The sequence below is a fragment of the Dendrobates tinctorius genome, unplaced genomic scaffold (assembly GCF_039654945.1).
Source record: "Dendrobates tinctorius isolate UK_male_01 unplaced genomic scaffold, ASM3965494v1 ptg000137l, whole genome shotgun sequence".
In the NCBI taxonomy this organism is placed as follows: domain Eukaryota; kingdom Metazoa; phylum Chordata; class Amphibia; order Anura; family Dendrobatidae; genus Dendrobates; species Dendrobates tinctorius.
The window spans coordinates 1230934-1258498 of record NW_027361805.1 but is presented as its reverse complement, the minus strand read 5'-3'; the positions used below and the strand labels follow the sequence as shown (position 1 = coordinate 1258498).

General features: G+C 44.0%; 1 protein-coding gene across 2 annotated transcripts in view; it reads left to right on the top strand.

The window, feature by feature from the left end:
* LOC141048591 (gastrula zinc finger protein XlCGF66.1-like) overlaps positions 1 to 27565 on the top strand; it is a 104336-nt gene that overhangs the window by 30814 nt on the left and 45957 nt on the right. For both annotated transcript variants that reach the window (XM_073544332.1, XM_073544333.1), the window contains one exon: positions 20923 to 21046. In XM_073544332.1, coding sequence (XP_073400433.1) covers positions 20923 to 21046 — 124 coding nt within the window. The remainder of the gene's footprint in view (positions 1 to 20922; positions 21047 to 27565) is intronic.

Below are 27565 nucleotides of genomic sequence, written 5' to 3'. Positions count from 1 at the left end.
TTTGAACGGGTCTTCAGCAAGCTTCCTCTAGATTTTGGGCAGGCAAAAGGGGTTCAAAATCATATCCCCACTGGAGATCATCCACCCATTAAAGAGAGATACCGGCCTGTACCCCCAGCACACTATCAATGTGCCAAGAGTATGTTACGGGAGATGAAGGAGGCTGGGGTAATCAGAGATAGTTGAAGCCCCTGGGCAGCTCCATTAGTCCTCGTTAAAAAGAAAGATGGTACTATGAGAATGTGTGTAGACTACAGGCGGATTAACAGCATTACACATAAATACGCGTACCCATTGCCTAGAATTAAGGAATCACTAGCTGCACTGAGAACTGCTAATTATTTCTCTACCTTAGATCTCACCAGTGGGTATTGGCAGGTTCCTGTCGCAGAGGCAGACAAAGAGAAGACGTCGTTTACAACACCAATGGGCCTCTGCGAGTTTAACTACATGCCGTTAGGGCTCAGCAATGCACCAGGAACATTTCGGCGATTAATGGAATGCTGCCTTGGACGTAAAAACTTTGAAACCGTTCTGCTGTACCTGGATGACATCGTCATCTTCTCCAAAACTTACGAAGACCATTTGAAGCACCTAGCCGAGGTATTCGAAGCCCTGTCAAACTTTGCCTGAAAATAAAACCGTCCAAATGTCACCTTTTGAAACCCAAGGTGCAGTACCTAGGCCATGTGGTGAGCGTGGAAAGTGTGGCACCCGATCCTGACAGTCACCGTTATCTGGGACTGGAAAAGACCAAGCACTATCCATGAAGTGAGGCAATTTCTTGGGTTAGTAGGCTACTACTGAAGATTTATCAAGGACTTCACCAAGATAGCAGCACCGCTGCAAGATCTTCTAGTGGGCCAATCCAAGAAGGCCAAGAACAAAAATCTTCCGTTCGAGTGGAACAAAAGGATAGAAGAGTCCTTCACCAAGTTGAAACTGGCCCTCACAGGAGATGAGGTCCTGGCCTACCCTGACTATGACCAACCATTTGTACTTTACACTGACACCAGCAACGTGGGATTGGGAGCAGTGCTTTCACAAGTGCAGAAAGGCAGAGAGAGAGTGATTGCCTATGCCAGCAGGAAGCTTCGTCCCACTGAGAGGAACCCCGACAACTACAGTTCCTTTAAGCTGGAGTTCCTTGCCATAGTCTTGGCGGTAACAGAGCGCTTTAAGCACTACTTGGCTTCTGCAAAGTTCACCATCTACGCGGACAATAATCTGCTAACCCACCTTGAAACGGCAAAGCTCGGGGCACTTGAGCAGCGATGGATCGCCCAGCTACGAGTTCACCATCAAGTACCGAGCAGGACATAAGAATGCTAATGCGGATGCGTTGTCCAGGATGCCCAATTCACCAGACGGGGGAGAAGATCCAAAAGACCTCGAAGAAATCGAGTTACCAGCCTTCCACCGTCCGATTGCAGCCCAGCGCTCTAAAGGAGTGAGGAATAAGCGCTTTGTCGTACGAGAGGTAACATTGAACCCATTACCCCATCATGAGTGGGCAGAGACACAAGATAGTGATCCAGCTGTTCGCCTAGTAAAGGAGTGGCTGGCACAAGCTGATGCACACCCTGGTCCAGATGATCCACAGGAAGCACATTAGCTATGGAAGGAGAGAGGCAAGCTGTTTATCTACGAGGGTAAACTGTGTCGGAGGAACATCAACTCACGCAAACGCGAACTGGTCTGGCAGGTGGTAGTCCCAAAGAGGGATGCGCCAATGGTCTTAGAGGCGTACCACAATGGAGCAGGACACTTTGGTTGGAAGAAGTTGGAGATTCTACTTCGTGAAAAGGTTCTACTGGGTTGTCATGAGGAGTTCCATTGAGAAGTGGTGCCGGGAGTGTGGTCCATGCAACCTGCGCAGAAAAGACAGTAGCAGCTAGAGAGCCCCATTACAGCCGATCATCACAAAACAGCCGCTTGAATTGGTAGCCTTGGATTACGTGAAGGTAACTCCGAGTAGGAATGGCTACACCTATGCTTTGACCATCATTGGTCAAAGGTTTTTGATAGTTGTGCCTGTTAAAGACCAAACAGCAAAGACAGCAGCCAAGGCATTTCAGCAACACTTTTGTCGACAGCACGGATACCCTGAACAAGTTCTCACAGACCAAGGTCCAGCCTTTGAGGCAGAAGTGTTCCAGGAGTTCTGTCACATGTACGGTTGCAAGAAAATCAGAACAACGCCGTACCATCCACAGACAAATGGCATGTGTGAGAAGATGAACCAGGTGGTCATTGACTTATTGGAGACCTTACCTCTGGAAGAACAAAACCAGTGGCCAGAGAAGTTGCCAGACCTGTAGATCTATATAATCATATACCGGTAAACTCCACAAATTTCACTCCGGCCTACCTGATGAGAGCGAGACCTGGCAAGCTACCTATTGATTTAGACATGGGAGTCTTAACACAAGAGACAACATCACCAGATGCAGACTAGAATACAGAGCGGCAACAACAATACCGCAAAGTACAAGAATGTGTGGAGAAAATTTTGTCCCAAGCAAGACAGAGACAGGAAAGAAATTTCAACCAATACGCCTCTGCAGTTCCCTTGACACCAGGAGAACAAGTACTTAAAAGAAAGAGACGTGTTCACAAACTAGATGACCAGTGGGAAGCCGAGCCATACACCGTGATACCTTCAGACTTTAATAACACCAAAGTATGTATCCAAAGATGGAGGAGAAACCTTCAAAGCAGTCTCAAGAGATCATCTAAAGATGTGCCCTGATCAATTGAAGGACAAGAAAGAAGTCCACGACGCTCTACAGCCTACAGTAGAGGTGGAAGAAAAGATTCAAGCTATACTTGGAGAATTTCCTCGGACGTGTACGCAAATCAGGCAATAGTAGTACCAGTTCTAACCTTTCATCAGCCTACTGCACCAGATGAAGCAGAGACTCTAAATGAAATGGCTCCAGTAACAAATACCACATATGCAGAGGAAAGCGGAAATCTGTCTCCTGCTAACAGCGAATCTGACAATCTCATGGTGAGTCTAGGAGTAGAGAGAAGGCAGTCTAGAATACCTATCTTACACAAGTCTACTTATAGCGTAGTGACTAGTACACCAACAGTAGACATCAGAGAACAGGTCAGGTCATCAGAAATACCTATTCTGCGTAGATCCACTTGTAGTACTAGAGGTCAGATCCCTGCCCGTTACAGAGATTACGTAATGTAAATAAAGTAATAGGAATGTATCGTAGTAACCGTTAAGCATGAGAGCCTACAGAGACTTACTGTAAGAACCTTTTTTAAAGTATTCGCAATAACCAGTTAAAGGACAATTGGGCCACAGGACTATGTGTGGTCAGAACTGTATTGATAAACGATCATAGTGATCAAAATAAAAAAAAAATACATAACCCCCCCGTTTATCACCCCCTTCTATAGGCAAACATAGTGAAATAAAGAAAATATTTTTTTCTTCAGTTTTCCATTATGGTTAGGGTTGGGCTAGGGTTAGGGCGAACTAGGGTTGGGGTTAGGGTTGGGATTAGGGTTAGGGGTGTGTTGGGGTTAGGGTTGGAGCAAGAATTGAGGGGTTTCCACTATTTACCAACTTTGGGGGTCTAAAAATTGGGGTGTAAAAAATCACTTGTGGAAATAAAAAAACTTTATTTTCACGGCTCTGCGTTTATAAACTTTTGTGAAGGGCTTGGGGGTTCAAAGTGCTCACCACACATCTAGATAAGTTCCTTAGGGGGTCTAATTTCCAAGATGGGGTCACTTGTGGGGGGGTTTCCACTGTTTGGGCCCATCAGGGGCTCTGCTAACGCAACATGATGCACGCAGACCATTCCATCAAAGTCTGCATTCCAAAATGGCACTCCTTCCCTTCCGAGCTCTCCCATGCGCCCAAACAGTGGTTCCCCCCCACATATGGGGTATCGGCGTACTCAGGACAAATCGCACAACAACTGAGGGGGTATGATTTCTCCTGTTCCCCTTGTTAAAATAAAAATTTGGGGGCGAAAAGATCATTTTTGTGGAAAAAAAATGGATTTTTTATTTTCTCGGCTCTACGTTATAAACTTCTGTGAAGCACTTGAAGGTTCAAAGTGCTCACCACACATCTAGATAAGTTCCTTAACGGGTCTAGTTTCCAAAATGGGGTCACTTGTTGGGGTTTCCTGTTGTGAGCTCATTTTCGGGTTTGCCTCTGGCTTCTGGTGAGGGTTATGGAGCTGGCTGTGCTGACAGAGGAGTAGTGAGTTCTCTATCTGGACTCCTTCTGTTGGTGAAGGGAGGTAATGAAGCTGATCTAAATGGCAGAGACCGGCTACCTGAGGAAGAGAACTGCGATTGGACATCAGGAGTTTCTGATTGGATTTAAGGCAGCCGACTCCCTAGTTTGTTGCTGGTGATTTTTCCTGACTGTGGCTCCTGGTTTCCAGTTTGGTTCCTGCCTTCCTAAAGCTAAGTTTTCTCTGCTATTGTTCATATGAGTTTTTGTCTGGTTTACTTAGTTTTTGTGTTCAGCCAGCCCTGGCTGGGACTGGGCTGAATCCCCATTTTGTCTCTGATCAGTTGATCTCTTTTGCTCTGTCTTCAGACTATACCTGAGTGCTGATATAGTGTTTTGAAGTCTAGCGACTTCAGGGCCTTTTTCTATCAGACGTGTTGGACATTCTTTTTGGCAGGGTTTTTTGCGTGATTGCAGACAGCAGCTTTTCTTTCCTGTCCTTTCTAGTTAGCGAGGGCCCCATCGTTTGCTCAGCCTATCTTTCTACCTGTATCTGTGTTTTCATCTTGTTTCACCGACAATACATGTTGGGGGCTGTCTATTGCTTTGGGGTCTGCTCTGGGGCAGTTTAGATTTTCCCTTTCTTTCTTTAGGCTTATTTAGTTCTCCGGCCGTGACGAGGCGTCTAGGACCACCGTAGGCACGCTCCACGGCTACTGCTAGTTGTTGTGGATAGGATCAGGGGTCTGCAATCCGCTAGTTACCAACCTCTCCGGTTTTCTGGGCTTAGCTTGCTTTTTGTTTTTTCCTCCTCGGTGACTCATTCATAACAGTTTCCACTGTTTAGGCCCATCAGGGGCTCTGCAAACGCAACATGATGCCCGCAGACCATGCCATCAAAGTCTGCATTCCAAAATGGCACTCCTTCCCTTCCCAGCACTCGCATGCGCCCAAACAGTGGTTCCCCCCACATATGGGGTATCAGCGTACTCAGGACAAATCGCACAATAACTGTTCGTGTGTGATTTCTCCTGTTACCCTTGTAAAAATTTGGGGGCGAAAAGATCATTTTTGTGGAAAAAAAATGGATTTCTTATTTTCACGGCTCTACGTTATAAACTTCTGTGAAGCACTTGAAGGTTCAAAGTGCTCACCACACATGTAGATAAGTTCCTTAATGGGTTTAGTTTCCAAAATGGGATCACTTGTTGGAGTTTTCCACTGTTTAGGCACATTAAGGGCTCTCCGAACGCAACATGGCATCCGATCCCAATTCCAGCCAATTCTGCGTTGAAAAAGTCAAATGGCGCTCCATCCCTTGCGAGCTCTGCCGTGTGCTGAAAAAGTGGTTTGCTCCCACATATGGGGTATCGGCGTATTCAGGAGAAATTGTACAACAAATTTTGTGGATGATTTTCTCTTTTAACACTTGTGAAAATAAACAAAATTGGTTCTGAAGTAAATTTTTTGCATAAAAAGTTAAATTCTAATTTTTTCCTTCCACATTGCTTTTGTTCCTGTGAAGCACTTAAAGGGTTAATAAACTTCTTGAATGTGGTTTTGAGCACCTTGAGGGGTCTATTTTTTAGAATGGTGCCACTTCTGGGTATTTTCTGTCAAGTACACCCCTCAAAATGACTTTAACCTCTTCGTGACCGCCCACAGTAGATAAACGTTGGCGCTTGCTGGGCTTTGTGCAGCGCCGACGTTTATCTACTGTCGGCAGTTTTGTGCCCCCCGGGACCCCCTCATACCTTATAACGCGGGGATCCTGGTGCACAATGCATGCTGGGACCCCCGACGTCATCGAGACCTGATTGGTTCAGGTCCTGATGACGTCGCGTCACAGCAGCCAATGAGAGAGCTCGCTGGGAAAGCTGCTTGTTTCCCGGCGATCTCCCTCATTATAACGCAACTTCTCCTCTGAGCTCATGCTGACAGATGAGCAGAGGTGAAGCAGCGTTACATTGTGACTAGATCGCTGCCTGGCACAGCTGATCGCTGCCTGGCACAGCTGTGTCAGGCAGCGATCTTGTCACACAGTAATGCTGCTTCACCTCTGCTCATCTGTCAGTGTGAGATCAGAGGAGAAATGGCGTTACTATGTGCCGGGCAGCGATCTTGTCACATAGTAACGCTGCTTCTCCTCTGATCATCTGCCAGTGTGAGATCAGAGGAGAAGTGGCGTTACTCTGAGTCAAAAATACAAAAAATAAAAAACACAAAAATAAAAAAAAAAGTAAAGAAAAAAAAAGAAGGTAGGCAGGCTAGGGGCTAGGTCTAGGGTTAGGGCTAGAGTTATGGGTGTGTTGGGGTTAGGGTTGGAATTCGAATTGGGGGTTTCCACTGTTTAGGTACATCAGGGGCTCTGTAAATGCAATAAGACGCCCGCAGACCATTCCATCAAAGTCTGCATTCCAGAACGTCACTACTTCCCTTCCGAGCCCCACCGTGTGCCCAAACAGTGGTCCCCCCCCACATGTGGGGTACCAGCGTACTCAGGACAAATTGGACAACAACTCTTAGGGTCCAATTTCTCCTGTTACCCTTGTGAAAATAAAAATTGGGAGCTAAAAGATCATTTTTGTGGAAAAAAAATGTTTTTTTTATTTTCACGGCTCTACATTATAAACTTTAGTGAAACACTTGGGGGTTCAAAGTGCTCACCACACATCTAGATAAGTTCCTTGGGGGGGGTCTAGTTTCCAAAAAGGGGTCACTTGTGGAGGATTTCCACTGTTTAGGCACATCAGGGGCTCTGCAAACGCGACATGACACCCGCAGACCATTCCATCAAAGTCTGCATTCCAAAACGTCACTACTTCCCTTCCGATCCCCACCGTGTGCCCAAACAGTAGTTTTCTTCCACATATGGGGTACCAGTGTACTCAGGACAAATTGGACAACAACTTTTGGGGTCCAATTTCTCCTGTTACCCTTGTGAAAATAAAAAATTGGGGGCTAAAAGATCATGTTTGTGGAACAAAAATTATTTTTTATTTTCATGGCTCTACGTTATAAACTTCTGTGAAGCACTTGGGGGTTCAAAGTGCTCACGACACATCTAGATAAGTTCTTTAAGGGGTCTAGTTTCCAAAATGGGGTCACTTGTGGGGGTTTCCACTGTTTAGGCACATTAGGGGCTCTCCAAATGCGACATGGCGTCCTATCTCAATTCCAGCCAATTCTGCATTGAAAAAGTCAAACGGCACTCCTTCCTTTCTGAGCTCTGCCGTGTGCTCAAACAGTGGTTTAGCCCCACATACGGGGTATCTGCGTATTTGGGAGAAATTGCACAAAAAATGTTGTGGTTCATTTTCTGTTTTTACACTTGTGAAAATAAAAAAATGGTTCTGAAGTAAAATGTTTGTGAAAAAAAGTTAAATGTTTACTTTTTCCTTCCACATTCCATTCATTCATGTGAAACACCTGAAGGGTTAATAAACTTCTTGAATGTGGTTTTGAGTACATTGAGAGGTGCAGTTTTTAGAATGGTGTCACTTTTGGGTATTTTCTGTCATATTGACCCCCCAAACTCACTTCAAATGTGAGGTGGTCCCTAAAAAAAATGGTGTTGTAAATTTTGTTGTAAAAATGAGAAATCGCTGGTCAACTTTTAACCCTTATAACTTCCTAAAAAAAAAATTATGTTTCCAAAATTGTGCAGATGTAAAGTAGACATGTGGGAAATGTTATTTATTAACTATTTTGTGCAATATCACTCTCTGATTTAAGGGCATAAAAATTAAAAGTTTGAAAATTGCAAAATTTTCAAAATTTTTGCCAAATTTCGATTTTTTTAACATATAAGCGCAGATCATATCTAAGAAATTTTACCACTATCCTGAAGTACAATATGTCATGAGAAAACATTGTCAGAATCAGCAGGATCCGTTGAAGCGTTCTAGAGTTATGGCCTCATAAAGTGACACTGGTCAGAATTGAAAAAATTGGCCTGGTCACGAAGGCAAAAACAGGCTCAGGCGCGAAAGGGTTAAATATGATGTGGTCCCTAAAAAATATGGTTTTGTAAATTTCGCTGTAAAAATGAAATCGCTGGTCAACTTTTAACCCTTATAACTTACTTACAAAAAAAATTTTGCTTCCAAAATTGTGCTGATGTAAAGTAGACATGTGGGAAATGTTATTGATTAAGAAATTTGTGTGACACATCTCTCTGATTTAAGGGCATAAAAATTTAAAGTTTTAAAATTGCAAAATTTTCGCCATATTTCCGTTTTTTTCATAAATAAACACAAGACTTATCGAAGAAATTTTATCACTAACATGAAGTACAATATGTCACGAAAAAACTTTCTCAGAATCAGCGGGATCCATTAAAGCGTTCCAGAGTTATAACCTCATAAAGGGACAGTGGTCAGAATTGTAAAAATTGGGCTGGTCATTAAGCTGCAAACTGGCTCTGTCGCTAAGGGGTTAACTTGCACTATTAGTATGTCGTAATAGGTAGTTTTAATGCATATTTAATAAAGTATTTTTCATGAGTGACGGTGAATTGATATTAGTATACCCAGCATGTTTTTGTCTTTGTGAGAGTCTTGCATGTACTAGATGATTTTCCATTGCTGACCAGAACTAGCTAAAATTATCTTCTCCATCTTCACTATCGGAGAATCTGTCTAACTAATGTAATTAATTTTCTTTGCATGACTAACTACTTCAACTTTATTGAGACGTCTCAGATATTTTAGAAGACTGGCTTTTATCATACCTCATGGCTGGGTCAGATGCACATCCCAGAAACCTAAAAAATATGTTTTTTTTTTATCTTTTATTTTCTTATAAGTCTCGAGCCATTAAAGGGAATCTGTCAACAGGTTTTGCCATCTAATCTGAGACCAGCATTTTGTAGAGACAGAGACTCTGATTCCCATGATGTATCATTTACAGGGCTGCTTAGTGTAGTTTTGATGAAATCAGTGTTTTATAAACAGGAGATTAACACTAGAGGACTAGTAAACCTGCTTCTATGTAGTCCTCTATATTCATGAGCTATTTATAACCCCGCCTGCACTACTGATTTTCAACTTCCTGAAGACACTGAAAATAGGCAGAAATCTGCCAATCAGTGCTGTGGATGGGGTTATACAGGACTCAACATTCAGATAATTTTTAGATCTGCAGCAGCTAAAACAGGTATTTTACCAAAATGACAGCAAGCAGCTCTGTAAGTGATACATTGCTAGAATCAGGTTCTCTGCCTCTACATTATGCTAACAAATCCAAGTATCCAAGGCACTGAGCAATCTCCTTCAATAAAGCTTTGACACCAGTGTACTCACAGGAAATGCAACATGTCCATGCAGGGCCTTTATTTAGCAAAAAAAATAATAATAATAAATTTTATTTTTATAGCGCCAACATATTCCACAGCGCTTAACATTTCAGAGGGGATTTGTACAGACAATAGACATTACAGCATAACAATAATCACATACAGTAGATTATAACAAATACCAAGAGGAATGAGGGCCCTGCTCGCAAGCTTACAGTCTATGAGGAAAGAGGTAGACACGAAAGGTGGGTGGTAACAGTTGCCCTGATTGTATGGACCAGCCATAATGTTAAGTGTGTAACAGTACAAACACAGAGGGCTAATGGATGCATAAAGCATGTGGGAACATGATGCGGGAAATCTGGTTATGGTAAAACTTTTGGCTGTGCCACACAGGGATAGATTAGGTTAATGTGTTGAGGCGATAGGCCAGTCTGAATAAATGCGTTTTCAGGGCACGCTTAAAATTGTGAGGATTGGGGACTAATCGTATTGACCTGGGAAGTGCATTCCAAAGAATTGGCGCGGCACGTGTAAAGTCTTGGAGACCGGAGTGGGAGGTTCTGACTATTGAGGATGCTAACCTCTGGTCATCAGCAGAACGGAGGGCGCGGGTAGGGTGGTATACTGAAACAAGGGAGGAGTTGTAAGGTGGTGCTGAGCTATGGAGGGCTTTGTGGGTGAGGGTAATAAGTTTATACTGAATTCTGGAGTGGATGGGTAGCCAGTGTAATGACTGGCACAAGGTAGAGGCATCGGTGTAACGATTGGTGAGGAATATGAGCCTGGCAGCAGCATTCAAGTCAGATTGGAGAGGGGAGAGTTTGGTAAGAGGGAGACCGATTAGAAGATAGTTACAATAGTCGAGACGAGAATGAATAAGAGAAACAGTAAGAGTTTTTGCAGAGTCAAAAGTAAGAAAAGGTCGAATTCTAGAAATGTTTTTGAGGTGCAGATGACAAGAGCGAGCCAGTGATCGAATGTGGGGGGCAAAGGAAAGCTCGGAATCAAGTATGACCCCAAGACAGCGGGCCTGTTGCTGGGGAGTAATAGTGGAACCACACACAGAAATGGCAATGTCGGGTATAGGTACATTAGTAGAGGGAGGAAACACCAGGAGTTCAGTCTTTGACAGGTTCAGTTTCAGATATAGTGAGGATATGATATTAGACACAGCGTTTAGACAATCGCCGGTGTTTTCTAGAAAGGCTGGCGTGATGTCAGGAGAAGAAGCGTATAATTGGGTGTCATCAGCATAGAGATGGTACTGGAAACCAAGTCTACTGATTGTTTGACCAATAGGGGCAGTGTACAAGGAGAAGAGGAGGGGGCCTAGAACCGAACCTTGAGGGACCACAACAGTAAGGGGAAGGTGAGAGGAGGAGGAACCGGCAAAAGATACAGTAAAGGAGCGGTCGGAGAGATAGGAGGAGAACCATGAGAGAACAGTGTCCTTGAGGCCAATGGAACGGAGCATAGTGAGGAGGAGCTGATGATCCACAGAGTCGAATGCTGCAGAGAGATCCAAGAGAATTAGCATGGAGTAATGACCATTTGATTTAGCTGTTAGCAGATCATTAGTGACTGTAGTGAGGGCAGTTTCAGTGGAGTGTAAAGAGTGGAAACCGGATTGGAGAGGGTCGAGAACAGAGTTTTCTGAGAGATAGCGGATAAGACGGGAGTGGACCAGGCGTTCCAGGAGTTTAGAGATGAAGGGAAGATTAGAGACAGGTCTATAGTGAGCGGCACAGTTTTGGTCGAGGGATGGTTTTTTACGTAGTGGATGTATGATGGCATGCTTAAATGAGGAGGGAAAAATACCAGAAGAGAGAGAGAGGTTAAATATTTTAGTTAGGTGAGGGGTCATAGCAGGGGAAAGGGACTGGAGGAGATGTGACGGAAATGGGTCACTGGTGCAAGTGGTTGGGCGAGAAGATGCAAGGAGCCTGCTTACTTCTTCTGTGACTGGTTCAAAATCAGAGTGAGTTAGATGCAGTGGGGAAGGGAGAACAGTGCATGGTATGAGGTGATTGGGAGATAATTTCCTGTCGAATCTGGTCAATTTTTTCTTTGAAGTAATTGGCCAGATCGTCAGCTCGGAGCTCCGTGGTTGGAGCCTGTACTCTTGGATTGAGTAGAGAATGAAAAGTGTCAAAGAGACGTTTCGGGTTATTGGACAGTGAGGTGATGAGGGTGTTGAAATAGGCTTGTTTGGAGAGGTGAAGGGCAGTGTTGTATGTTCTAAGCATAAACTTAAAATGGATGAAATCTTCATGTAGATTGTATTTTCTCCACAGACGCTCGGCGCATTTGGTGCACCGCTGCAGGAAACGTGTTTGCACCGTGTGCCAGGGTTGTCGCCGTCTGCGTTGTGGTGTTCTATTTATAGGGGGTGCAAATTCATCCAGGGCACTTTGAAGTGTTTCATTGTAATGCTTCAATGCAGAATCAGGACATGAGAGGGAGGAGATAGGGGCCAAAGAAGACTGCAAGTTCTTCATAAGTTTCTGGGTGTTAATGGCCTGTATGTTTCTATAAGTCTGGACAGTGGGGGTGATCTGAGCAGCCTGGCAGTTCTTGATAGAGAATGAAAGAAGATTGTGGTCAGAGAGCGGGAGAGGGGAGTTTGCAAAATCATCCACTGCGCAAAGCCGAGAGAAGACCAAGTCGAGGGAGTTTCTGTCTTCATGCGTTGGAAAATTAGTAAGCTGCGAAAGGCCAAATGAGGAGGTTAGAGATAAAAGGTGAGTAGCAGATGGTGAGAGGGGAGGAGCAATGGGGATGTTGAAATCTCCCATGATGAGGGTAAGGATGTCACAGGAGAGAAAATGTGGAAGCCAAGTGGCAAAATGATCCAGGAACTGATGGGAGGGGCCGGGCGGACGATATACCACCACCACTCGCATGGAGAAGGGGGTGTAGAGTCTGACAGCATGGACCTCAAAAGAAGGGAAGACTAGTGAGGGTAGTTGAGGGATAACCTGAAATGTACATTTTGGTGATAGGAGAAGACCAACGCCTCCACCTGCTCTATTGTCTGATATTGGGGTATGAGAGAAGTGTAGCCCCCCCGTATGAAAGAGCAGCAGCAGCGGTAGTGTCTGACTGCTGTATCCAGGTTTCAGTAAGAGCCAGGAGGTTAAGAGAATTAGAAAGGAAAAAGTCATGAATCAAGGAGAGTTTGTTACACACTGAGCGAGAATTCCAAAGTGCACAATTAAGAGAGACAGATGGTATGCAGGGAATATTAATAAGATTAGAGGGGTTTCTGAGTGTGGCAGTTGGGGGGTTTGACTTTCTATAACATGGGGGACCAGGGTTGGGTGCAAAGTCTCCTGTGACTAGGAGAAGTAGGATAGAAAGAGTGAGCAGATGGTTAAGTGATTTGTGAGAGCCTCTCTGATGTTGAATGGTGGGACTGACTGGGTCTGTGCAATTTAACAATATGAAAAGCGCGTGAGTGCTATACATAGAGGAAAGGAGCGAGGGGCCGATATGGATGGAGTGTAGAGAGTTAATGCCAGGGCGGTGGATGTGTGTGAATGCAGCGGCCAGGATAAAAATTACACAAATGCATATGGTATATATTTGATGTGCTCCAAATGTACAGGGAGTAGATGTATATAAATGTCTTACCTGTCTCCTGCCCTGTCTAACTGCCATGTTATAACTGCCAGTAGTACTTTGATACATGTACTTCGATTACATGTGCATAAATGCCCCCTGCATAAATGCTCCCCCTAGCTATGTCTGAATATATAGGAGGTTAAGGCTAAGATTTTTTTTTTTTTTTGCTCTCTCTCCTCGTTAATCAATCACACTAAATTGAGACACCAGGACCCAATAAAATGTTGTGGTCAAATAAACACATGTCCAGCACTACATGGATCATAAAGCACTTTGAAAAGTTTCTTGACCTCACAACATAAGGGGACAAGCAGAGTAAGTTGAAAAAACTATATACCAGATATAAGCTTGCATAGTTGAAAACACATAGATAGCATTCAGGATTAACTGCTTGCTGACATTGAATGGAGACACAGGAGTGGATTCAGAGCAGAGATTGGAAAAGCTGGTTACCTGTATGAAGAGAATAGAGATGCGTGTCACATTCATCCATGTAATAACTGCCAGTAGTACTTTGATACATGTACTTCGATTACATGTGCATAAATGCCCCCTGCAAATAAATAAAAAAGGAACGTGGTCAAACATTGTATTTCCTGTGTGTACACTTTTGTCAATTAAAATTTTCGGAAGGAGATTGCACAGTGCCTTGGATAGTTTTCACATCCTAGTGGAGGGTTGTACCAAATCTGCACAAGCTGCAGAGTGGTGCACGGGGTACACCTTTACAAACATAATTTACAATATGCTGCTGTCAAATGTGGTAGTGGAGGGTTGTACCAAATCTGCACAAGCTGCAGAGTGGTGCACGGGGTACACCTTTACAAACATAATTTACAATATGCTGCTGTCAAATGTGGTAGCAAAAACCTGGTGACAAAATGTTACAGATGTTGAGAAATTATTTTTTTTTTGCCACTAGGTATTTCTCGAGTCAATAGCGCTACTGTATACCGCCATAGATTAGGTGGATTAGCGATCTAGATCCAACCAGGCAACCTACGATAGCCCAGTTGACCCTCTACTAGGCCACTGCAGAACCTATACTATGGTTAACACTGGAACTTTGTGAGTGCTACCTGATCCTAGCTCTGGATTCCTCATTTTCCTTCAGAGATAGGAAATATTTCATAGAATGTTACAGTTATAAGGGACCTCAATGGTCATCGTGTCCAAGGTCCTGGTCAATGCAGCAAAGGATTCACTAAACCATTGCAGACATGTCGGTCCAGCCTCTGTTTGAAGACTTCCATTGAAGGAGAACTCTCCACCCCTCGTGTCAGCCTGTTCCACTCATTAATCTCCCTCACTGTTAAAAAATTTTTTTCTAATATCTATATTATTATGCATTTATATAGCGCCATTTATTCCATGGTGCTGTACATGTGAAAAGGGGATATATAGACAAGTTTAATAAACATGAGTAAGACAAGGGACACACAAGTACATAAGGAGAGGGGACCCTGCCCATGAGGGCTCACAGTCTACAGGGATGGGTGAGGATACAGTAGGAGAAGGTATCTTTTCCCTTTCAGTTTCATTCCATTACTTCTTGTGTTTCCATGTGGAAATGAGAATAAGGATGATCATTCTACACTGTGACATCCCTTCAGAAATTTGTAGACAGCTATTATGTCTCCTCATTAGCCTTTTGCAAAAAAGCAAGCTAAACATTCCCAGATCCTTTAACTGTTCCTCATAGGACACATTTTGCAGTCCGCTCACCATCCTGGTATCTCTTTTCTGAACGTGCTCCAGTTTTTCAATGTTTTTTTTTTTTAAATATGCCAAGAACTGGACACAGTATCCCAGATGAGACCTGACCAAAGAGGAGTAGAGGGGGATAATTACTTCACGTGAACTAGACTCTGTGCTTCTCTTAATAGATCCTAGAACTGTGTTTACCTTTTTTTGCTGCTGCATCACACTGTTGACTTATGTGCAGTATGTGATCTATGAGTATACCCAAGTCTTTTCACACGTGCTATTGCTTAGTTCTATTCCTCCCATTCTGTAGATGTAATTTTCATTTTTCTTGCCCAGATGTAGTATCTTGCATTTGTCCATGTTAACTACTATTCTGTTAGTCACTGCCCATTGTTAAAGCCTATCTAAATCTAAATCATTTATAGAATTGTTGAACAACACTGGGACCAGGATACAACCTTGTGCTACCCCACTTGAAACACTCTTCCAATTGGATGTGCAACCATTTATTACTACACTTTGAGTCCGATCACTGAGCCAGTTATGAATCCACCTAACTAGCCTTGTTAATTCCATACATCATTTTTTTCAATAAAGATCGTATAAGATACTTTTTCAAATGCTTTGCTGAAGTCGATATATACTATACCGCATTTCCCTTATCCAGCCAGTCAGTGATTCCATCATAGAAGGAAATTAGATTAGTCTGGCATGACTTGCTTGCTACAAACCTATGCTGGCTCTTGTCAATTACTGTAAGGCTCACTGGCCTGTAATTTCCTGGCCCCTTCTTTTTTCCTTTTTTGAGGAATAGTGACAAAATTTGCACTTTTACAGTCCTCTGTGACTTCTGTTCTCTAGGAATTTTCAAAGATTCTGGCTAGTGGTTCTGCAATTTCCTCTGCTAACTCTTTCAGTATCGTAGGATGTAATTCATCTGGACCATTGATTTAAATTCATTTAAATTAGCTAAGTGTTTCTTCCTATCTCTCTGCTTATAGATAGTTTGGATTCTTTCATTCCTTCGATGGCACCGTGAAGATCAGTTGATGTTACAATTGCTTTCTTGGAGAACACATGCAAAATAGCAATTTAAAAGTTTATCCTTCTCAACATCATTTTTTACTACTTCACCCTTTTCATTTTGTAAAAATTCTACATCTTTGACTTTTCTTTTGCTTTTGACATACCCCCAAAATATTTTTTACTGCTTTTGGTCTCCCTTGCAGGCCTCACTTCATGACTGGCTTTAGCTTTTCTAACGCTTGTCTGCATTCTCTTCAAACAGCATTATATTCTTTTTTAGATATGCCCTCCTCTTTCCAATTAATATACATTTTTTTTCCTTTTTTCACAAGTGATTAAGTTATATGTTCATCTATCTTGGTCTCTTTAAATGCTTCTAATTCTTCATTCTTTTCGGGATTGTTACCAATTGTGCAATGAGAATTTCATTTAGCAAAATCTCCCATCCTTCTTGGACATTTCTGCCCTTTAGAACATCCAGCCATTGGACCTTTCCTACCATATTTCTCCATTAAAATCTGCCTTTCTGAAGTCCAACTTTAAAGTCTGAGTCCTTACTGGTTTTGCTCCTCTTGTAATCCAAAATTCAAGGATAGCGTGATCGCTGCCTCCTAAATTCCCAACCACATTTACTTCCTCAACTATTCCCTCCCTGTTGGTAAGAATTAGGTCCAAGATTGCAGATCCTCTTTTTCTCTCTTCTACCTTTTGAAAGATAAACTTGTCAGCAAGAGATATGAATTTTCTGGACCCATTACTTTTGCCTGAGAGAGATTCCTAACAAATATCTGGTTAATTAAAATCTTCCAGGATTACTATGTCATACTTTTTTGAGAACAGAGACATCTGATGTAAAAAGATTTCATCCATATCTTCAGTCTGTCCAGGTGGCTTACAGCAAGCACCTACAATAGTGTCCTTTCTGTCCTTTTCTCCTTGTATTCTTACGCAAACAGTTTATACAGAGTTTCCATTCTCTGAAGCTTGGATCTCTGTGGAGATATACATTTTCCTAATATACAATGCAACACCTCTTCCTCTCTTGTTAATCCTGTTTCTAATAAATAAGTTGTAGCCTTCAAGGTTTGTATTCCAGTCTTGTGTATCATCCCACCAAGTTTTAGTGATGCCTATGACATCAGCTCCAATTCTCCTTGCTTGCCATGCTCTGTGCATTTGTATATACACATTTTAGTTTGTAGTCAGCTTCTCTTGCTCCTCTATTTTTATTCAGAATATGTTGTTTTTGTTCTTTATTTCCACTTCTAATAGCAAGGATCTCAAAAGAATTAACCCCTTAACCCCCAATGGTGTTTTTTTTTTTACAATTCTGACCACTGTCCCTTTATGAGGTAATAACTCTGAAACGCTTCCATGGATCCTGGTGATTCTGACATTGTTTTCGCGTGACATATTGTACTTCATGGTAGTGGTAAAATTTCATTGATATAACTTGCGTTTATTTTTGAAAAAAATGGAAATTTGGCAAAAATTTTGAAAATTTCGCAATTTTCCAACTTTGAATTTTTATGCCCTTAAATCACAGAGCTATGGCACACAAAAAGCTTAATAAATAACACTTCACATATGATTACTTTACATCAGCACAATTTTGGAACCAAAGTTTTTTTTTGTTAGGAAGTTGTATGGGTTAAAAGTTGACCAGCGATTTCTCATTTTTGCAACACCATTTTATTTTTACGGACCACATCACATTTGAAGTCACTTTGAGGAGTCTATATGACAGAAAATACCCAAAAGTGACACCATTCTAAAAACTGCACCCCTCCAGGCGCTCAAAACCATATTCAAGAAGTTTATTAACCCTTCAGGTGCTTCACAGGAATTTTTTGAATGTTTAAAAAAAAATGAACATTTAACTTTTTTTCACAAAAAAATTACTTCAGGTCCAATTTTTTTTATTTTACCAAGGGTAACAGGAGAAATTGGACTGCAAAAGTTATTGTGCAGTTTCTCCTGAGTACGCTGATACCTGATATGTGGGGGGAACCACTGTTTCAGCGCATGGCAGAGCTCAGAAGGGAAGGAGCGCCGTTTGACTTTTTCAATGCATAATTGGCTGGAATTCAGATTGGACGCCATGTCACGTTTGCAGAGCCTCTGATGTACCTAAACAGTGGAAACCCCCCACAAGTAACCCCATTTTGGAAACTAGACCCCCCAAGGAACTTATCTAGATGTGTGGTGAGAACATTGAACCCCCAAAGGCTTCACAGAAGTTTATAACGTACAGCCGTACAATTAAAAAATCATATTTTTTTCACAAAAATGATCTTTTCACCCTCAATTTTTATTTTTCCAAGGGTAACAGGACCCCAAAAGTTATTGTGAAATTTGTCCTGAGTACGCTGATACCCCATATGTGGGGGTAAACCACTATTTGGGCGCACGACAGAGCTAGGAAGGGAAGCCGCGCCAGCCGCGCCATTTGACTTTTTTGGCTGGAATTGAGATCGGACGCCATGTTGCTTTTGGAAAGCCCCTCATGTGCCAGAACAGTGGAAACTCCCCACAAATGACACCATTTTGGAAACTAGACCCCCCAAGGAACTTATCTAGATGTGTGGTGAGCACTTTGAACCCCCAAGGGCTTCACAGAAGTTTATAACGCCCGGGAGTGAAAATAAAAAAAATCATATTTTTTCCACAAACGTGATCTTTTAGTCCCCAATTTTTTATTTTCTCAAGGGTAACAGGAGAAATTGGGCCCCAAAAGTTGTTGTCAAATTTATCCTGAGTATGCTGATACCCCATATGTCAGAGAAAACTACTGTATGGGCACACGTCGGGGCTTGGAAGGGAAGTAGTGACGTTTTTTAATGCAGACTTTGATGGAATGGTCTGCGGGTGTCATGTCGCATTTGGAGAGCCTCTGATGTGCCTAAACTTGAAACCCCCCACACCTGACCCCATTTTGGAAACTAGACCCCCCCAAGGAACTTATCTATATGTGTGGTGAGCACTTTGAACCCCCAAGGGCTTCACAGAAGTTTATAATGTAGACCAATAAAAAATCAAATTTTTTTACACAAAAATGATATTTTTGCCCCCAATTTTTTATTTTTCCAATTTGTCCTGAGTAGGCTGATACCCAATATGTGGGGGTAAACCACTGTTTGGGCGCATGGCAGAGCTTGGAAGAGGAGTACCGTTTGACTTTTTCAACGCAAAATTGGCTGGAATTGAGATCAGACGCCATGTTGCGTTTGAAGAGCACCTGATGTGCCTAAACAGTGGAAACCCCCCAATTCTAACTCCAACCCTAACCCCAACACACCCCTAACCCTAATCTCAGCCCTATCCCTAGCCCTAACCCTAATGGGAAAATGGAAATAAAAGATGACGTTTTCAGCGGTACCATGGTGATTTATATCCGTCTTTTTGATCGAGGGTTATAGCACTTTTTGTTCGGCGGTATGATAAAGCATTGCTTTTTGCTTTGTTTTTTATTTTATTTTTTAAGGGGTTTACTTAAGGGGTTAACTAGTGGGACAGTTTTATAGGGCGGGTCGTTACGGACGCGGCGATACTAAATATGTGTACTTTTATTGTTTTGGGTTTTTTTATTTCCAAAAAATAAATTTATTAGGGAATATTTTTTTTTTTTTACTTTCTTTGTCCTAAGGGGGGACATCACTGTGACGTGTCAGATCGCTAATCTAATATGCAAATAAAGTCCGTGGAGCCTCATTTAAGAGTCTCAAACACGGCACTAGCCAGATCTTCCTCCAGGGAAGGACCCAGCCAAGGGGTGGCTCCTTTCGGAAACCACCATTACCACCATATTAAGTGGCCCTTTAAGTCAATATCCAGCTCTTTACTAGTTTACAGATATGACAAGGTAAATACCAAGGCCAGGTATCCATCCACAGACAGCTGTTTCTGGGTGTTGCCCCTCATCAGCGTGGAGTAGGATTCTGGCTAGGTGGGAGCAATGCCTAGTAGACCAACTGGTCTCCCTGAGGTCAGTGATTGTTTCAAGATCGCTGATCTAGAATAAACAAAAATAGGAAGCGCACATAGGGTGTATCGTCTATTAAGAAACCGCAATGAAATCCCCAATCAGTTAGACTCACCTGCTATAGTTGTGAGAGTCACAACAAACTGGGAATCACTCCTAGATATCCGGTCGTCGCTGGTGTCCCGCTGGCAATACATGAAAAAATCCAAAGGAATGGAAAAAAAAAAGGCCCTGATGAAGTGGCTGGTTTAAGCCACGAAACGCGTAGGCTCATTAAAGGATTTTTTCTGTTACCTCTGCTGCGGAAGGTGTGTTTCTGGTCAGCGCGGGTTTAAGAAGCCCGGCTTTTTTTTCCATTCCTTTGGATTTTTTCAGAGATCGCTGATCTGACACATCACACAGCGCTGTGTCAGATCAGCAATCTGACAGGCGCTACACAAGGACTCCTCATGCCTGCGCTCTGCAGGCACTAAGGAAGCCGCCTCCCTGCAGGCCCCCGAAGGCCCCTGCCGCCATCTTGGACCTGCAGGGAAGGAGGGCCCCAGAGCAGCGCAGCACATCACTCTGCGCTGGGGGTCTCAGGGAAGCACGGAGGGAGCCCCCCTCCCTGCCGATGCTTCCCTAATCCCCAGTACACTGCGATCATGTTTGATCGCAGTGTGCCAGGAGTTAACGTGCCGGAGGCGGTCCGTGACCGCCCCTGACACATAGTGCTGGATGTCAGCTGTGATAATCAGTTGACACCCGGCCGCGATCAGCTGCGCTACCCCCCGGGGGCGCCGCTGATCGCTATGACATACTATCCTATCCATGGGAATTAAGTCCCAGGTCACTTGGGCGGGATAGTACGTCTAATGTCATAAAGGGGTTAACGAAAAAATATTGTTTTAATTAATATATGGCCGTATATAAAGCTTCTTTTCTTTTGGTGTTATATTGAACTTTTTTGTTTTATGGCTGACTTTATTTAGGATAAAAATTAGTGTCTTTAATGGCTAGGTTAGCTAATGAGCTGTCAAATAAAGCAAAAATTGTTTTGAAAATTCCTAATGAGTTTGTATATGTGCACATTAGGTTCCTGTAAGGTTTGAGGACATCACTGTCCATTTCTCCATTGAGGAGTGGAAGTATTTAGAAGGACACAAGGATCAGTATGAGGACAGTATTGTGGAGAGTTACCAGATTGACGCATCACTAGGTAAGAAAAATCTTTCTTGTCCTTAATTGCGGAAACGTATTCACAAAACATAGCTTTGTTACGTCTGTCAGAAGCCGCAAGCTCAAAACTGCTACCTTGGGCAGATTTGACGCAAGTGACTCCATTTGGCAGATTCCAGACGAACCCCGGCCTTTACCCTTAACCCTTTTGCGACAAAGCCTGTTTTTCGCCTTCGTGACTGAGAAGGCCAATTTTTTCAAGTCTGACCAGTGTCTTTAAGGAGGTAATAACTCTGGAACGCTTCAGCGAATCCCACTGATTTTGAGACATGTTGTACTTCATGATACTGGTAAAATAATTCCTTGATATTAATTTATTTCTGAAAATATCAGAAATTTGGTGAAAATTTTACAATTTTCAAATTTTAATTATTATGCCCTTAAACCAGAGCATTATGTCACACAAAAATAGTTAATAAATAAAGGAAAAAAAGTTTTCCTTTTTCTCACAAAAATCTAACTTTAGCCCCAATATTTTTTATTTTCACAAGGGAAAGAGGTGAAAAGACACCATAAACGTTGTTGTGCATTTTCTTCTGAGTATGCTGATACCCCATATATGGTGGAAAACTGCTGTTTGGGTGCACAGCAGGGCTCAGAAGGGAAGGAGTACCATTTAACCTTTGGAGGTTGGCTGAAATCCGATAGTCATCTATGGAGTGAAAGGGATCACTACACCAGAAGACGAATTCCCAGAGGGGTATCATTTCCAAAATGGGGTCACGTCAGGGGGGATTCTGCTGTTCTGGCACTTTGCAGAGCCACTAAGTGCCAGAACAGCAGAGCCCCCCCCCCCCCCGAAGTGATCCCATTTTGTAAATGACAGCCCTCTGGGAATTCACCTATGGTTGTAGTGACCATTTTCACTCCATAGATGATTCCCACAAACAAGCACGTAGTGGAAGTTTTAGGCCAGCGTCACGCACAACGTATAAAAATACGGACCGTATTATACGGCCGTAATACGCATAAATGGTCCCTAAATAGTGCTCCGTATGTCATCCATTGTCAGAGTGTGGCCACGTATTTTTCCCATGTAAGCATCCGTATGTAATCCGTATGGCATACGTATGCCGAGAATTTCTCACAGGCTTGCAAAATGGAAATGGAGCCCAATGACAGGTTTTCAATCACAAACCAAAGAATAGATATATACACATAGAATGCATATACAGTGTATATACACTCACTGGCCACTTTATTAGGTACACCTGTCCAACTGTGTGTTAAGACTTAATTTCTAATCTGCCAATCACATGGCGGCAACTCAGTGCATTTAGGCATGTAGACATGGTCAAGACAATCTCCTGCAGTTCAAACCGAGCATCAGTATGGGGAAGAAAGGTGATTTGAGTGCCTTTGAACGTGGCATGATTGTTGGTGCCAGAAGGGCTGGTCTGAGTATTTCAGAAACTGCTGATCTACTGGGATTTTCACGCACAACCATCTCTAGGGTTTACAGAGAATGGTCCGAAAAAGAAAAAAAATCCAGTGAGCGGCAGTTCTGTGGCCGGAAATGCCTTGTTGATGCCAGAGGTCAGAGGAGAAAGGGCAGACTGGTTCGAGCTGATAGAAAGGCAACAGTGACTCAAATTGCCACCCGTTACAACCAAGGTAGGCAGAAGAGCATCTCTGAACGCACAGTGCGTCGAACTTTGAGGCAGATGGGCTACAGCAGCAGAAGACCACACCGGGTACCACTCCTCTCAGCTAAGAACAGGAAACTGAGGCTACAATTTGCACAAGCTCATCGAAATTGGACAGTAGAAGATTGGAAAAACGTTGCCTGGTCTGATGAGTCTCGATTTCTGCTGCGACATTCGGATGGTAGGGTCAGAATTTGGCGTAAACAACATGAAAGCATGGATCCATCCTGCCTTGTATCAACGGTTCAGGCTGGTGGTGGTGGTGTCAAGGTGTGGGGAATTTTTTCTTGGCACTCTTTGGGCCCCTTGGTACCAATTGAGCATCGTTGCAACGCCACAGCCTACCTGAGTATTGTTGCTGACCATGTCCATCCCTTTATGACCACAATGTACCCAACATCTGATGGCTACTTTCAGCAGGATAATGCGCCATGTCATAAAGCTCGAATCATCTCAGATTGGTTTCTTGAACATGACAATGAGTTCACTGTACTCAAATGGCCTCCTCAGTCACCAGATCTCAATCCAATAGAGCATCTTTGGGATGTGGTGGAACGGGAGATTCGCATCAGGGATGTGCAGCCGACAAATCTGCGCCAACTGTGTGATGCCATCATGTCAATATGGTCCAAAATCTCTGAGGAATGCTTCCAGCACCTTGTTGAATCTCTGCCACGAAGAATTGAGGCAGTTCTGAAGGCAAAAGGGGGTCCAACCCGTTACTAGCATGGTGTACCTAATAAAGTGGCCAGTGAGTGTATATACACTCACTGGCCACTTTATTAGGTACACCATGCTAGTAACGGGTTGAACCCCCTTTTGCCTTCAGAACTGCCTCAATTCTTCGTGGCAGAGATTCAACAAGGTGCTGGAAGCATTCCTCAGAGATTTTGGACCATATTGACATGATGGCATCACACAGTTGGCGCAGATTTGTCGGCTGCACATCCCTGATGCGAATCTCCCGTTCCACCACATCCCAAAGATGCTCTATTGGATTGAGATCTGGTGACTGAGGAGGCCATTTGAGTACAGTGAACTCATTGTCATGTTCAAGAAACCAATCTGAGATGATTCGAGCTTTATGACATGGCGCATTATCCTGCTGAAAGTAGCCATCAGATGTTGGGTACATTGTGGTCATAAAGGGATGGACATGGTCAGCAACAATACTCAGGTAGGCTGTGGCGTTGCAACGATGCTCAATTGGTACCAAGGGGCCCAAAGAGTGCCAAGAAAAAATTCCCCACACCATGACACCACCACCACCAGCCTGAACCGTTGATACAAGGCAGGATGGATCCATGCTTTCATGTTGTTTACGCCAAATTCTGACCCTACCATCCGAATGTCGCAGCAGAAATCGAGACTCATCAGACCAGGCAACGTTTTTCCAATCTTCTACTGTCCAATTTCGATGAGCTTGTGCAAATTGTAGCCTCAGTTTCCTGTTCTTAGCTGAGAGGAGTGGTACCCGGTGTGGTCTTCTGCTGCTGTAGCCCATCTGCCTCAAAGTTCGACGCACTGTGCGTTCAGAGATGCTCTTCTGCCTACCTTGGTTGTAACGGGTGGCAATTTGAGTCACTGTTGCCTTTCTATCAGCTCGAACCAGTCTGCCCATTCTCCTCTGACCTCTGGCATCAACAAGGCATTTCCGGCCACAGAACTGCCGCTCACTGGATTTTTTTTCTTTTTCGGACCATTCTCTGTAAACCCTAGAGATGGTTGTGCGTGAAAATCCCAGTAGATCAGCAGTTTCTGAAATACTCAGACCAGCCCTTCTGGCACCAACAATCATGCCACGTTCAAAGGCACTCAAATCACCTTTCTTCCCCATACTGATGCTCGGTTTGAACTGCAGGAGATTGTCTTGACCATGTCTACATGCCTAAATGCACTGAGTTGCCGCCATGTGATTGGCTGATTAGAAATTAAGTCTTAACACACAGTTGGACAGGTGTACCTAATAAAGTGGCCAGTGAGTGTATATATATATATATATATATATATATATATATATATATATATATATATATATATATATATATATATATATTTAGATAGCGCTGTGATTCACATAGGGGATTCTCGCTTAGCCGCCACAAAACCAGATCCGGCACGTGTTTTCCATAAAACCATTTTAGTCCATGCGGTTTATTTATGCAGCATAAACCAAAGCAAGCAACATAAAGTTCATATCAGCATAGCGTCCTTGACAGAGCTTCTCTCTGTCCTCCCTGTGGTCACACAGGTTGGCACACACAGGCTCTTCAGCCTCATAGTTATCTCACCCACGTCAGGGTTTCCTCATGGCTGTTTCTCCATGCTGCAGACATCCATTCCCTTCAGGGAATCATCAGGCATGTGCAGCCATTACACACAGCCACTCCACATGCTGTTAGCCAGGAGACACATCTCCCAGCGGGACCTTTCACAACGGACCAACCAGGTCCCTGCATTCACCACGTGACCTACCCTGGCCACCTTATATGGTCCTTAGCCACGCCCACCGGGTCACATGGCTATGACCTCATCACAGGTCCTTGAACCCTTCACACACACACTTTGCAACATCGTTCTTAAACACACCCCCTGGGTGGGTTTGTAGGTAACTGGGACCGCCCGTCTCCCCAGCTACCTGGAGACTTCTCCCTTACACATTGACCCAACACCTCAGCAGTATTACTGCTGATCAACACACACATCAGTCTCCATCTCAAGGCCACCCACCTTGAGATACATAATGGTCCTTCAGGATTCTGCCAATCATCCTCTCTCTTGGGACATCCACACAGCGCCCCCTAGCGGACACAGTGGTCATTACACCACATACCTCCCTCCTCTGTTCAAACCTGTGGGGATTGAACACACAGCATAACCCCAGGATCTCGAGACCGGGTACTCACTACATCTTGCCCCACAGGTTGAGAGAACCGTCTCCATCTGTCATCCGGCCTCATCTTTACGTTAGGCCTCCACCGCCCCCAGCGGTCAGAATATCGGCCCTGATCTTTGGCCCTCCAGTTACAGTCTGTCTGCGTCATCAGACACTGTTTAGTCATCACATTCCTTTTTCTGTCTGTTCCGTTCCCCGCCCAGCTCCCTCGGTTGGTACGGTCATAAGTCTTAGTTAAGCCTACTGTCTGGCCTGAGTCTGACTTATTCAGCGTTTCACAGGAACTACGGTCTCTCAACGTCATCTTGCCAGTCAAACTACCACTTGCTGACATTCTTCGGCCACCCGCCATGTCCCTACTTGGAGGAACCGTTCGGGACTGCCACCTGGTGTTCCGTACCTCTTTATTGATTCGCTGACGGTCCCGCCTCAACTGCTCAATCTCTTGCAGGTACCCCACTCGATACTTCACGAGCATCCGAAAGTCTCTCATGCTCTCCACGGAGCCAACCACCATGATGGGAATCCTACCCACTTCACTGGATACCTGGTCTTCATCATCAGGAGGGATCCTCACCACATCGGAGATATTGACAAGGTCTTGCATTACCTTCCCAAGTCTTCCAATGATTCTCCCAATCAGACCTTTGGGTACCGGAACCACATCTTTCCGCAAACCTAGCCGATCCATAGCCTCCCTTGCTAACTCTAGGCGTCTAGCAGCTTTCATATTACTCCGCCTGACCAGCTGTTTGGCGTGGAGACATTGTAAATGCATCTCTTTCAGGACAGCTACCCGGTTTGCTGTATCTTCCCTGGCTGATATTATCACCAACTGCCGAGTCTCAGGTGCCCAGTGCACCTTACATGCCTTGACCGCCTCTTTGAAAGCCTCATGCACACCTTCCTCAGCACAGGCTTCTTGCATGTCTTCGGGTACCTCGATTACAGATTTGAAGGTCATGGTCTTGCTCTCTTCCAGGCCAGGAGGCTCTGGCTTTACCACAGACACTTCCCTCACTACAGTTGACCCGACCGGGTGACTATCTTCTTCCGTTCATTGCCCACCAACTTCACAAGATTTTATCTCTTCACGACCCTTTGCCAAGATGGATACTGGCAGTTCCGTCTTGTTATCACTCGCGCTCACCCGCGTTAAGTCTTCGTCCAACTTCCTCTCCTGCCAAAGATCTCTTACAGTTTCTTTGAGTTCTTCCACCTCTTCCCTAAGGGTCTTGTTCACACTTTGCCAGGTGGACAGGTGATACCTGAACTCCAAGACTTCTTTCTCGAGCTCCTCGACCCTGTGCTCAGCCGTTTGTCTCAGGACTCTTTATCGTTTAACATGTTCATCCACTTCTTCTCTGAGGTCCTTATTCAGTTCTTGCCACGTTACCATGTGACCTTTGAGCTCAGAGACTTCTTTCTCTAGCTCCTCTAGTCTGTGCTCTCTGTCTCTCTCAGAGCCACAGTCACCCCCAAGTCTGAGTCACCCCGACCTGCCGAGCAATCCTTCCAGCCACCTATTAACCGTGCGAACACTCCAGCCATCTTATCAACCAGGTCAACGTCATTCCTGTCACGAGACGTCAGGTCCGTCCATTGGGCCGACGTACCCCTTTTTCCCGGTCACTTCTACCTCTGACCTCTCCACGTCAGGAGCCGTCACCATCTTAGTATTGGTTAGCCTAACAGTAGGAACGTCTCCACCCTCCTGGCATATGTCATCAAACCCGACAAAGTTCCGGCCCCACTCCAAGGCATACACTAAGTCTGATGGTATACTGCCACCTTGGCACTCACTGCCTCCGAGCCCTTCAAACATTACTCTGTCTACCGCATAGTTCACCGTGACCCCATGTTTACAGCGAACCTGGACCGTTTTCTCGGTCAGACAGAAAGTGAGAGGAGTTCCAACCAGAGTCACCTGACTCCTTGAGTCCAACCGTCCAGAGAT